Source organism: Odocoileus virginianus, chromosome 9 (genome assembly GCF_023699985.2).
Source record: "Odocoileus virginianus isolate 20LAN1187 ecotype Illinois chromosome 9, Ovbor_1.2, whole genome shotgun sequence".
Classification (NCBI taxonomy): domain Eukaryota; kingdom Metazoa; phylum Chordata; class Mammalia; order Artiodactyla; family Cervidae; genus Odocoileus; species Odocoileus virginianus.
The window spans coordinates 53,390,273-53,403,621 of NC_069682.1; the positions used below are offsets into that span (position 1 = coordinate 53,390,273).

Genomic DNA, 13,349 nt, shown 5'->3' on the forward strand with positions numbered 1-13,349 from the left:
TCCCTCCCAATCTTTTGGGAAGCCACACCATGGGTGACCATGAGCTTAAGGGATGAGCCTGGGGATGAAGGACTATAGGGAGCCCAAGAGGATCTCAGGTCCAAGCCTTAACCCATTAAGGATTCAGTGAGTTTGGTGTGGGACCTATGAGTGCTGGTGCCCATTCCCTCCCCCAGCAATGGTGTAAGATTTTTATTTGTATTTCACTTCATTATGAGTGAAGCTGCATGGTTTCCCCAATGTTAGTTAGTTGTACCTTTTTAGAAAGTGAAATTGCTTGTTCTTGTACTTTGCTCATTTTTGTGATGGGCTTGTTTATTCTTAACTCTTTGCTTATGAGGGAAATTAACCTGTTGTTATAGATTTTTACCCAGTCTTCACCCCAGCCCCCATTCACATTTAAGTTTTGTACTCTCCTTGGCCAACCCCCCCTTTATGGTTTTTAAATCTTATGTCATGCTTATACCTTCTATAAACCAATATTTTATTTTTAAGGCAGCCATTTTAAAGATGTATTTTTATATTTAAATATATGTTTTTGACCCACATTGAGTCCATTTGTATATGGAATGAGGGTAGGGATAGTTATTTGTACCTTTTTAAAAAGTAAAATTGCTTGTTCATATACCTTGCCCATTTTTGTGATGGCTTGCTTATTAATTCTTAGAGGTTCTTTGCTTATTAGGCAAATTAATCCTTTCTTACATATTTTTACCCAGTTCCACCCCACCCCCGTTCATATTTGATCTTACATTTTATACAGCCCTCTCCTACTCCATCCCCCACTCCCACTATACATTTTTTTAATCTTAGGTCATGCTTAGATGGGCCTTCTATAAACTAACATTTCAGTTGTAAAAATTTTAAAACATTTTAAAAGTACACGTTTGTGTTTAAACATATGTGTTTGCCCAACACTGAGTTCATTTGTGTATGGGATGATGTAGAGATAATTAGTTATTTGTACTTTCTTAAAAACTAAAATTGCTTGTTCATGTATCTTGCCCATTTTTGTGATGGCTTATTAAATAAGAGCTTTTTGCTAATTAGGGAAATTAATCCTTTCTTATGTATTTTTACCCAGAGTCCACCCCAACCCCATTCTTATTTGATTTTAAATTTTGTGTAGCCATCTCCCACCCCACCTCCCCACCCCCACTTTATATTTTTTTAATCTGAGGTCATGCTTAGAGGGGGCTTCCTTAAGATTTTAATTGTAAAAATCGCCATTTTAAACATACATGTTTGTATTTAAACATATGTGTTTGACCAACACTGAGTTCATTTGTGTGTGGGATGAGGTAGATAGTTATTTGCAGCTTTTTAAAAAGTAAAATTGCTTGTTCATGTATCTTGCCCATTTTTGTGATGGCTTGCTTATTAATTCTTAAGAGCGCTTTGCTAATTAGGATAATTAATTCTTTCTTACATATTGTTACCCAGTTTCCACCCCTACCCCCACCCTGATTCATATTTTATGTACAGTCCTCTCCCATCTCCCCACTCCTGCTTTATATTTTCTAATCTTAGGTCATGCTTAGAGAGGTCTTCTACAAACTAAGATTTTAATTGTAAAAATCACTATTTTTAAAGTACATTTTTATATTTAAACATGTGTTTGACCCACTGAGTTCATCTGTGTATGAGATGAGGTAGAGGTATTTAGTTATTTGTACCTTCTTAAAAAGTAAAATTGCTTGTTCATGTACCTTGCCCATTTTTGTGATGGGCTTACTTATTAATGCTTAAGAGCTCTTTGCCTATTAGGGAAATGAATCCTTTCTTACATATTTTTACCAAGTTCCTACCCCTGCCCCCATTCATATTTGATTTTAATTTTTTTACAGTCCTCCCCCCATTTAAATTTTTTTAATCTTAGGTCATGCTTAGAGAGGCCTTCTATAAACCAAGATTTTAATTGTAAAGATAGCCATTTTTAAAGTAACTTTCTGTATTTAAACATACATGTTTGCTGCACATTGAGTTCATTTATATATGGAATGAGATAGGGATCCAGCCCAATTTTTCCCCAAATCACTATACCATTTGTTTGTAACTATTTGATAGCTTTGTACCAGCTTTATTCCTCCTGACCCCATACCTCCCACCACCCCCCCACCATTTTTACTGAGTTATAATTGACAAATTTTAATATATTTAGTGTGTACTGTGTGATGATTTAATATACATTGTATACACTATTTCTTGAGTAAATCCACTTGATTTGCATTACTGCATTACTAAATTCCTCCCACCCAATTGAGATGTTGGATGGACAGAGAGCTGAAAAGCAGACACCTATTTTGGGGAGAGTAGATAAGTAGGCACATCATGAGATAGTATATAAAGGTATAAGTTGGTAGAATACTTGGATAAGGCAGCAATGATCAAAGTATAGAATTTTTTGATGGACCTTAGTGGTTTTCTTCTGGGAGTGGGTTTGGGAGGAGGACAGGGTGGACATTTGGTATTGTCTGAAAATTGTTTTCAGAAACCCAAAATTAGGTCAACAAAAAGTATGGCAAGATTTTACACCCACTTACAACCTTGGAGCCTTGTCACCTAAACATGGGGGCCTCCCAACTTTTGATGTAGACCAAACCCTGAACAGTGCGTGTTTGCTCGAAACCGCAAATAATTCACAGGAGTCACATCTTTGCTTACATTTAATTTTTATTTTGATTTTTTTAATGCTGCACAACACGATATTTATTTCATTTGCTTCATTTATTTCATTTATTTCTGTTTGCTGCTATTAGTTACTTAAAGAGAGAAGGGAACATTTGTGGCCTTTTTTTCTTAATCTTAATCTATAGGCCGCCTTAAGCTTTCTAAATTTAGAATATTTAAGCAAGCTGTAGGGTAAAGGGGGTTTCGCAAAATCACTTGAGGGAAAGGAAAGGTTGCTTTGTTAATCATGCCCTATGGTGGGTGATCAACTGCGTGTACAATTATATCTTAACTTTTAATTAATTGTGCTTAAGGCCTTAACTAAATTTTGAGGTTCCCTTCTTAGAGCAGCTCATACTGACGGAGGTGCATGCGCTGGATGATGTCACGGCAGTCGTTGAACACACGGCGGATGTTCTCGGTGTCCACAGCGCAGGTGAAGTGAGGGTAGCAGTAGTGGCGCCCATCTCCACTAGCAGTGCTGATTCTCTGTGGGGACAGAAGGAATGGTGGTCAGTGACACCTCGCCAGTAACTCACCAGTAGATGTCATCTACCACGTTCTGCCCACCAGTTATTGACATTATGGTGAAACAATCCCCAACTGAAGGGCACAAAGTCTAAGAGTCACGCTGGCTATCGGTGAAATAACATGGAGGAACTGGATGGTTTGATCCTCAGATTTAGAATTAAGTAAACAGTCTCTACTCACCAGAAATTCATCTCGAATGAAGTACTTGGCCCGGGTCACGCGTGGGTCCTCTCCGGGCTCGGGAGTCGCTGCAAAGAATATAAATATTTTGTTACTTAAGTAATTAGAATGAGATTCTTTTGCTCCCCCTACAGACCCCTTATAGTATGGTGGTGGCGGCTGGGGAAGTGGAGTTCCATTCTTAGAGATCATTCATTTTTAAAATCAAGAACAGAAATCTTTAACATATGCAAGACCCTATGGGACCAATGGGTACTAATCAACTGCAGAAGGCCATACGTACCATCCTCAGGAGTAGTGTAGCGAGCAAATTCTGGAAAGTAGTCCTCAATCTTCGATTTTCCAGCAAGGACTTTCTCAGCCAGCAGATCTTGCTTGTTGAGGAACAGAATCACAGAGATGGTGCGCAGCCATCTAAGAAAGAGGGAAGCGGGTTTATTGCCCAGGAAAAGAAAGTATTCTTTTTGCAAGTGGTTTGAGATGCTTGCACAAGAACTTGTACAAGATTCTCTTCTACTGACCTTGACATCAGTAGGGAGGAGATGGGAGGGGGCTGTCACTGCACAAACCTGTTGTTCCAGATGCTCTTGAAGAGGTTCAGAGCCTCCTGCAGGCGGTTGGTCTGGTTGTCCTCCCGAATGACCATGTTGTAGCTGCTGCTGGCAACCACGAAGATGATGGCAGTCACATCTTCAACACAAGAAAGCACACATAAGGCATGTCATCAGAGAAAGTGATCCTTAACAATTAGAAAAGCACAATGTCCTTAAAGAGCGGAGAAGAACACGGCTTCCGTACCATTGAAGCATTGGATCCATTTGCGGCGTTCATCGCGCTGGCCGCCCACGTCAAACATGCTGCAGGAGAGAAATGATACCCGGTCACTCCAAGGGCCAACACTGGTCCACTGCTCTCCCTACCAGAGGGAATGTCAAGATATCTTTTTTTTTTTTTTTTAAAGGGAACCATTTACTTACTGGAAGTTGACTTTGTCCACCTGGAACTTGGTCTCAAAGATTCCAGAAGTCAGGACACGGCAGCGAAGCAGATCCTAAAACAGAATCTCAGGTCAAGGGGTCTCAGTGACACCAACTAAAACCCGTTAATAACTGCCAACCTGGAGTTGACAGTTAGTGGGGACAGAGGGCTCCGAGTCCTCTGCGTATGAGAACGTTTGCGTACCTGGTCGCTGGGCACGTAGTCATCCTGCTTGATGACATCAATCTTGTCCAGGAAGCTGGGAGAAAAACAGGTACCAGGGTGACCACATGCTCATGCCACTTCGTCCACCCACTATTCCTGCCTCTCTGCAAAGACCAGCTAATGGAAATGATCACCCCACAGTTCCATGGCATTAAGTCAGTGGGAATTTTATGTGTGTTCACGAAGCTTATGATTTCAAGCTTATGCTTTAAAGAGGTTAGAGCAAAGATAATATAAGATAAATGTACTTGGCTGAGCAGTAGTAGGTCTAGGAATCAGGAACTCGGAGTCAGCTCTCCTGGCCTTGTTTTAATTTTAAAAGGTTAGTTCTGTGCAAATCAATCAGCTGATTGATTTTGTGCCATTTGATAATGACTGAGTTAAAGTCAAATTGTTTGCCTTTGATTAAAATGGCAAGTAGTCTGAAAATTGTACCCTTCCTGTCATTTAGTTTTTTAAAAAATGAAAAAAAAAAAAAAAAAGACACATTTAAAAGCAGCAAGGATTTTTTTCCCTCCCAAGGGACTAATGAAAATGAGATTGTTTGAGTTACTCAGAAAGGGTATCCCTTCCTTCTACTTGTAAGAAGGGGCTGGGCCCTTACCACACTGAACAGGAAACAGACACAAAGTTCCCTTCCGTTCTACTTGGTCTATGAAATAGCACAGTCCAGATATTAAACTTTAGTGTTTTCAAAAACCCTCACAGCCACCCAGGTTAGGGGTCCTTATTCAGGCTGGGAGCACTGCACAGTGGAGGGGTGGAGGTCTTAGGGGCCATCCTTAATGATGAGAAAGCTTTAGGGAAAAGTGTTTTCTACCTCCCTCTCCACAGCTATACACTCTCCCCAAAGCAAAAGGTACCTTGGCTTGTGTTGCCAGACTAGATAACACTGTTAGGAAAAATAATTTTTAAAACACGAATTACTGTGTTAATGTTAAAACCAGCTTCCCCCGCCCCTTGGGAGGAGGGGTCTGGAATTATTTTAAAGTGGGCTAATCAGAGGAAGAAAATCACAAAGAAAGAAAAGTCTATTTAAAGAAATTCTGTACCTTTTTTTTTTTTCCTCTTTCCTCCTTCCTTTTTACCAGTTTAAAGTTAGTCTGGCTTAGAGGATATACTAACTTGCCCAATCAGTCTTACATTACAGTACCAGTCCAGAAATAGCTCCCCAGCCGCCCTGGCCTCCAGCATGTTGCCATGGCAACAGAACCACAGTTCTAAAAATAGATCATCAGCACCAAATCTTGTGAGAGAGACATCTGGAGTGGGGCCAGCCAAACCCCTGCTCAACAAATAAAAACAGGCACCTTAAGAAATGGGCAAGGTAGCAGTAGATCAACTTTTTAACATAAAGGCAGTGAAACCAGAAACACACTGGTCACTGCAGGGGCAGAGCTGCTTCTTAATCACTGGTCTGGGGAAGACATTTTATAAAATTTGAGCTGTGTTCTCTTTTTCTTAGAGTTTCCTTAAAACTTTCCATAAACTGCAAATGTTGTCTTTTTCAGATAAAGTTGCAGGAGTAATTGAGTGTTGCTTTAAAAAAAAAACACAACTTTTAAATGGTGTGAGATTTAAAAAAAAAAAAGCTGGCTAAACTGTTAATTAATGAAGTTGTTACACCCTCCCCCCTTCCAGAGCACTCCAAACCGGGATGGTTAAATCCTTCTAATCTTGTACCTGTACTTCTGACTTGGATCCAAACTACAAAAGGCAAACAATTCCAGGATTTCCATTTGTTTTGCATTACTATAATTAGCACTTCCAGCTTTAAGCTCAAACTTTTGAGAAAATCAGAGACTTTGTTGTAGAGGGGGTGGGGGTTGGGGGGGGGATGTCACAGAGACTGGCCAAGATGGACTTTTTTTTTTTTCTTACTCGTTGAAAAAATATACAGATTTGCTTGTATATGAAATCACAAAATAGCTATATGTGTGACAACTGAAAATAATCAAATGCACTTCCAATGGGAAGGCAGGGCCAGGGAGAGAGAAATTGATAGGCTTCACAGCCCCTAACATAAGCTCTTGTGATGTGTAGATAACAGGAATCTGGGCACTTGCTTTGTGTTTGCAGTTGGAGTGCTGTCACCTCTTCCTCCCTCCTGTTTATTCAAGTGGTTTTCATAAGTTCCTCAGGCGTGGGGCTCCTAACTAATGCAATTTTAGCTTTTTGTGAGCCAGCCGGGTACTGTGTTCCTGGTTACTTAATATTTTCAATAGCAAAATTGTGTGTGTTTCAGTTACTTACATAAGAGAGGCTGAAACATCACAAATATCTCTTGCCCTTCCCCTAGTCATAAAAGACAATCCAACTTGAGAATAAATGATAACTGAGACTGCTGAGTACATTTGTGCAACATCAGCAAACAAACGATACCTTTAAAATATCTTTTATGGCTCTGAACATCACATATTTGCTATATTATGTACAGGATAAGGAAGGTCGTAAACTATTTAAAAGGCAACTTTCCAGCTGTGTTTATCACATCACTGGAAGAGAGCCCATGAAGGGACACAGCAAGGACCCCATGGGGGGAGCATCCTTGAATTAAGCCCGGTGTGAATGAATCAATAAGGATAGGAAATGGAATTCAACACAATACCCAACTCTAGATGAACTAGACATATTGGACTCTGGCAGCTACTACACTACAGTCACTTACCTGATAGCAGAAACAGCAAAGCAATGGACTGACCACGAAGGAGGGGGGAGGCCTATTTTTGCCACACTGTTCCTCTTTGTCATGTTTTTAAATTACAGCAATAAAATATGATAGTTCTACCTTATCCAAAGTGTGAAAGCTGTCCTATCTCCCCGCAAGCTTTGAGGTCAATTCAATTAATTACTTCAAGGTAATTAATTATGAACATCACTTTACTGCAGGTAATTATCATTTTGCTCTACCAGGCATTACCTGTTTGTATAAAAATAATGTCACTGCACTAAAAAGTGCAATTAAGGGCTTTATAAAACCAGTGAATTGGACTAGAACTTTCAAACTGCAGGTGGGAATAACTGGCTGGCTTCTCTGAAAAGTAACTTGAACAGTGTGAGTTGTGGTTTTTAGGATGTTCTCCATGCGTTCGTGTGTGTGTGTGTGTGTGTGTGCGTGCGTGTGTGTGCGCACTGATGCGGAGACAGTGTACTTACTACTGGGCGCAGTCAATCAGCTGGTACTCGTTGGAGCGCTCATAGCAGGCACGCACCCCTTCATCCTCCCAGAGAGCCTTGGCATGCTCGTAGAATTCCTGAAAGTGAACAGAGAGGGAATGTTCAGACACAGGGGCTGCTCCCAGTGAGACCAGACTTCACCCTGCCACCAACCCTGGGTGCGATTATTCCCTGTTTTGAGGCAAACTAAGGAGTGAGTGTTCATAAAGAACTTCCGACGTGCTACACGTATTTGGAAATTGAGACCAGCTGATCTCTTATTGTGGATTACTGGTCTTGGGTAGTTTTCATACTATACTTTTTGGGAGTGGGATGAAGGGCCAAACTAAACTAGTGAATAAGTTTCTTTCTTCACACAATTGCTTACCTAGGAGGAATACAAGCTACTTAGGACTTTGCCAATAAATGATTTGATGTCATGGAGATGAGACATCTCATTTATGAAGATGTGGTGAGACCGAAGTTTTCCTTCCAGGGAAGTGTGAATTTTAGGAAGAAATATTATGATTGGGAGCCGTTGGCAAATCTGACCTTGTCAGTCAATGCCTATCAATCAAAGGAGCAGTTGGTTTTAAACTGCAATAGGTCACAGTTCATATGTCATCTGACGAAAAAAAAATTTTTTTTTTAAATTAATTATATGGGGGCAATCTTCCCTTACAAGGGAAGAAAAGGTTCTTCTGCAATGTGAATGCAGCAAGAAAAGAGTCAAAGCTCAATGGGAGGACTCTTAAGAGTCACCATCCTGGTGCATTTTAAATAGGCTGCCTTTTTTCACCTATTAGAGCTATAGAATCACAGAAGAGTCTGTGTTGGGCATTATGTATGCTGTTTACTGCTTGACTCTTCTTTTATTTTTTCTTATTTAAGAGAATTTACCTAGCCATACTTATTAATACTGCTTCCTGGATAGGAGACATTTGCAGCCAAACCCATTTAAAATATACAAACACAAATTCCCACGAAATCCTGACAAAAGGCAACAATAAGTCATTGTTTTTGCTGTAGACAAGTCTTTTCCTTCTGGACCTTATAAACTTGCCCATCTTTCCATCTTGTTTCCTGTTCCCCTCTTATAAACTATTCTTCCCCCACTAAGGGTCAAAACATATATATGCTTAGGACATGGGCAGTTCTCTGTTCCCTAAAAATAGTTCTTTATGGAGCCGACAAATCTGTGCAAAAAGTGTCCTGCACGCCAGCCAGGGAACAGAGAAGACAATCCCTGTGTTATGACATTTAGGTGAGGGCCTTTTGTAATTTTCTTTATTAATAATAATGAGAAAAGACTTCATTTGCCCCAAGGCAAGGACTGATTTTAGAAAAAAATTTAGTAACAGTTAAATGGCAAATTGTCTAAAATGAGAATATCTCCCATTTATAAAATTCAGAGCTGGCGCTTCATTTCTTGATATCTCAGAATAGTTTCAGTCAGCTAGACGATTAGCATTTCTGTGCCGTACTCAGCGCATAGTACTTCGTCACAGATGTGTATAAGGGAATAATTAAGGCTGCCACAACTCATGACTTTTTCTTCTGTGAAAATTTACCGTCCAATGCAGTGGGAACAGTCGTACTGAACCGGGATGTTTACTTGTGGAGAGGAGTGAGTCAAGACTGACAAGTGGTGACAGAACTTTACTCAATCGTCTTGAAAAAAGCCCTAAAGATTATTACTAGTTGTTGCTGTCATTTAAAGATTCTTAATGGGTTAACTGTTTTCCTAGCAGTGTCAAAGAACTGGGTTCTGTGGAAGAGTAGTGGGGGAGATCCTGGTGGTGTGGGGAGGGGGTGCAGGCCTGGCTTACGGGAGGGAAATCAAAGTCCGGCACGTTCATCACGCTCAGAATGTAATCCACTCTGAACTGGTTCTCCGGGTTGGCCAGCTCCACAGGGGGCACCAGGTTGCTCATGGCGGCCACGATGGTCTGAAAATGAGGGAGCAAAGGTCAGGGGGGAGAGCGCTGTCTGAAAGGGAGGCTAAAAGAAATGACAGAAAAGGACTAGGCACGTACTTCAATGGCCTCTTTCAGGTTGTTTTTGATGTCCTGCACTTTGGTGGCCTTCTCACTACAGTGGGATTGAAAAGGAAAAAAATCATCATATTGCATCACGTTGACTCACAGTGTTGTTTCAATCACGACTTTCCAACTAAAATAGTATTCTGTTTTCGAAGGAGTGGGGGGGTTCAGATCTGTGCTGAGGTTGGAGGTTCCTGAATAATGGTGGTTTCAAATGATAACCACCCATTGTGTCTTGAGGACACGCCCAAGTGGGGCAGAACCCCAAGCATCTAGATAAGGATTGTAGCTACTGTACCATAAGTGTGGACTGGTTATTTACTATTCAGAGGGGCTTCTACCCTCTTGTGGCCCTCACTGCATACCAGCACTTCCTAAAAGGTTCCTAATGGCCTTTATTAGCATCCCTATTGGGGGTTCAGTTGCTCAGTTGTGTCTGACCCTTTGCAACCCATGTACTGCAGCAGGCCAGGCACCCCTGTCCTGAAGCTTTTGGTGGGGGTGGGGAAGTGTTATTGTAGGGTTAGGTAGGAGGGGAAAGGCCATGGTGTGCCTTGGGGCTTTGTCAGTCACTGGATTAGCATAGGGACCAGCAGTGAATGAAACGTAGGTGGTAGTGTTAATTATAGACTTAAGGGCCCTGTTTTTATTTATTGTAAGTATTGTGTGTCCCTCTATGCGGCCAGCAGCAGTGGACAGTATTTCTAGTTGATGATGTTAATATACATTGATGCCTTGATGTGAATAGGGTAAAATGGAATTCTGCCACCCCTCCCTGGAAGTCTAAGATCTGGGACTTATGGGGGGAAGGGGAGGGAGGCAGTGTGGCCTATGCCCCACAGTTAAGTAGATGTCAGTGGCTTCACTTTTTAATTCTGATTTTAACTTGTACACCTGGGAGGGCAGGTGTGGTCGGTGTGGAACCAGCTACTTGCAGGGTCCCTGGGGCCACAGGTCAAGGCCCTTTGACTTTGGGGAACCCCGATGTTGTGCTTGTCCCCATGTCTTCAGACACTGTCCATCATCAAACACAGCCAAGAAAGGCTCTTTGGGGTTGTGTTTTTAGGGGTTAGGGACCTCTTGCTCGGAGTATAAATCTTGCCACAGTATTGCCCAGAGTGGGTCACCTGTGGGCTAGGGAGTTGGACCACATGCACGATACACCTGTGTATCAGGTCCTGGGAGGTGACAGTGGTTGTCACAAAGATGTCACAGTGCTGTCCTCAGGGGACGGGACAGGACGGGACGGAGGGTCCTGGTGACAGAGGCAGAAGGGGGACAGGGCTTATACTTTTCTTGCTGGGGATTTTTTAAAGAAATCTCTGGAATCCAGTTGTCGATGTATTCACGGGGTTAATTCACCTAGAGTACTGGGATGGAGGTAGAAATGATTAAACACGTAGCACCCCTGGGGAAAGGACACGACAGGACTTCAGCATAGAGGACACTCGGGGAGGGGATGTTAACAGCAAGAGCAGCCGAGCCGGGAGGTCAGTGTGACGTGGGAGGCGGAGGCGGCTCCTGGGTCGGGGGTGTGGCTATGTGATCGACTGCAAAGCCCCGCCCCCCGGAGAACCTGGCCTTCCATCCTTTCAAAAGAAGCCTTTTGCCTATTCGTTTGAGCGGTGGGCTCTCGTTTTCTGAATGATCTCATTTCATCCCTGCCCCAGGGTGCAACTGGCCACTGAGACACTGCCCGTCTCGTATCTGAATGGGGGGGAGCTAGTTTAGAGGTAGTGCCCTCATCAGGGGCTGAAGATGTGTATGCTTTGTGGGTGCAGGGCTACAGATGGTACCAGGAACCCCCTCATGGCTCTTTAATAAAAGTGCTGCAAGGCGGGAAAACTCCAGGAGAGCTGTGCTGCCAACCAGGAGTGGGGGATTTGTGCCCCAACCCCCTGACTCTTAATGCAACCAGCCTAGATTTAAAGGGATCTCATTCTGACCCCCTCTGAGTTTCTGAAATTACTAATAGTGTCCCGACTTGGCGCTACGGCCTAAATCAGGCATCTAGACGTTGGACGTGTGTTTGTCCCCAACCTGCACACAGGAATTCAAAGTTAAAACCCCACAGGACAGTCCCATTCCCATTCATTAGAAAGAAGTTCCATTTCCATAGTAATGAGAGCCTTGGAGGTTTGGTTTTAAGGTCCCACAATAGTTAAAATTATGTATGTCTGGGTATTAATGCCCAAATGAGCCCAAAGCAAGAGATAAGTTATTTCCAGAAACCTGGTTCTTTCATTCAGTTTGATATTTTGGTCTAAGTAGTAGTATGGTAATTGGAAAACTTCCAGTCTTAAATACGGATATTCTGAGAACGTGTTCAGTATTCATCTACGTATGTGAATAGGTGTGGGAGTATATCAAGTATAAAACAGCTAAAATAGAAATCTGAAATCTAATTCGGGTGTGTAATACTAAAACAAAAATTCCTCCATTGAAGCAATTACTATGTAGATAGAGATATTATACTGGGGGTTGGCAGGTCTATCGTAATTTTTACTATCGCTTAATGAATTTAACATTGATTGTGACATTCTCAGAGAAAGTTCTTCATATGTCTTTGAAGTACTGAAAGCCAAAATGTATATCAACTACATACAGAATGCTGATGGATGAAAAGTGGGGGCTGGAAGTAATGTTTGGATTTTGTAACACCCCCTCCCCCCAACATGTATAAAGCCTAAGATCAGGGCTGCTTTATATGCTGGGTTCAAATTTTAAGAGATGGTCACCCCCCGCCCCCCACCTCCAAGTAGGGGAAGGCTATGTTGTATACTGACTTCTATACCTTTTATCTTTATGCTTTTTTTGGGGGGGGGGAGTGGGCAGACAGACAAAAGAAGGAAGACAGAAGACAGACGCAAGATACAGGGATTGCTGAGACATGCAGAGAATTTTTATTTATCACATTTGTTAATACTTAAGTTTTACTTGTAGAACAGAGTCACAGATAGAATAGCAGGCCGTTAGTAGTTATTAGTAGGGTTCAGTCAGGGATCTAGCATAGCATCTAGGAAGTACACAGGAGGTGGTTCAATAGGGACGTGGTTCAATAGGGACGTGGTTCAATAGAGAGGTGGTTCAATAGAGAGGGGTCATAGCTCTCAAATGCCAACTTTTGGTACAGTAAGCTGTCAATCACTGTTTATGCAGATGCTTTGGGTGGTTGATACACTACATATTTGTCAATTAGGGATTACTTTTTTTGTTGATTTTTGTTTGTTTTTTTAGTTTTTTTTTTTTTTTTTTTTTTTTTTCAGTTATCTTTAGCAGTTAGGTGCTGGGGCCCCATCCCCCCACCCCCCACAACAGAATAGTATTCTTATTAGAAGTTCCTAAGACAGGCAATTCCAGCATGCAAAGTGTGATAGGACATAGCCGGGAAGATGAGAAATTGAAGCCATCATCTAGGGGTTATATAGTCTAAAAAAAACAGATGAACAAACATGTGTCAGTTACTTGGTCCCGACCCCCAGTTTCCTTTGCCCCTCCCCTCCCAAGTCACAAGCTATTTTTGAGGTGCCCTAGGCTAGGTCAGTTGGCTCTGAATGTTCTCAGGAC

The 13,349-nt window shown here is 41.9% G+C and overlaps 1 protein-coding gene across 11 annotated transcripts in view; it reads right to left on the reverse strand.

Annotated features, from left to right (window-relative positions):
* Positions 1-2,655: 2,655 nt before the first annotated feature.
* GNAS (GNAS complex locus) overlaps positions 2,656-13,349 on the reverse strand; it is a 66,401-nt gene continuing 55,707 nt past the window's right edge. For 6 of the 11 annotated variants that reach the window (XM_070472460.1, XM_070472459.1, XM_070472457.1 and 3 more), the window contains 10 exons: positions 9,777-9,834; positions 9,570-9,689; positions 7,741-7,838; positions 4,564-4,618; positions 4,359-4,432; positions 4,180-4,238; positions 3,951-4,071; positions 3,665-3,795; positions 3,382-3,449; positions 2,656-3,159 (listed from right to left, as the gene is read on the reverse strand). In XM_070472460.1, the coding sequence (XP_070328561.1) occupies positions 3,013-3,159; positions 3,382-3,449; positions 3,665-3,795; positions 3,951-4,071; positions 4,180-4,238; positions 4,359-4,432; positions 4,564-4,618; positions 7,741-7,838; positions 9,570-9,689; positions 9,777-9,834 (931 nt within the window). In that variant the 3' untranslated portion in view covers positions 2,656-3,012. The remainder of the gene's footprint in view (positions 3,160-3,381; positions 3,450-3,664; positions 3,796-3,950; positions 4,072-4,179; positions 4,239-4,358; positions 4,433-4,563; positions 4,619-7,740; positions 7,839-9,569; positions 9,690-9,776; positions 9,835-13,349) is intronic. The other 5 variants (XM_070472461.1, XM_070472458.1, XM_070472456.1 and 2 more) reach the window with 1 other exon arrangement.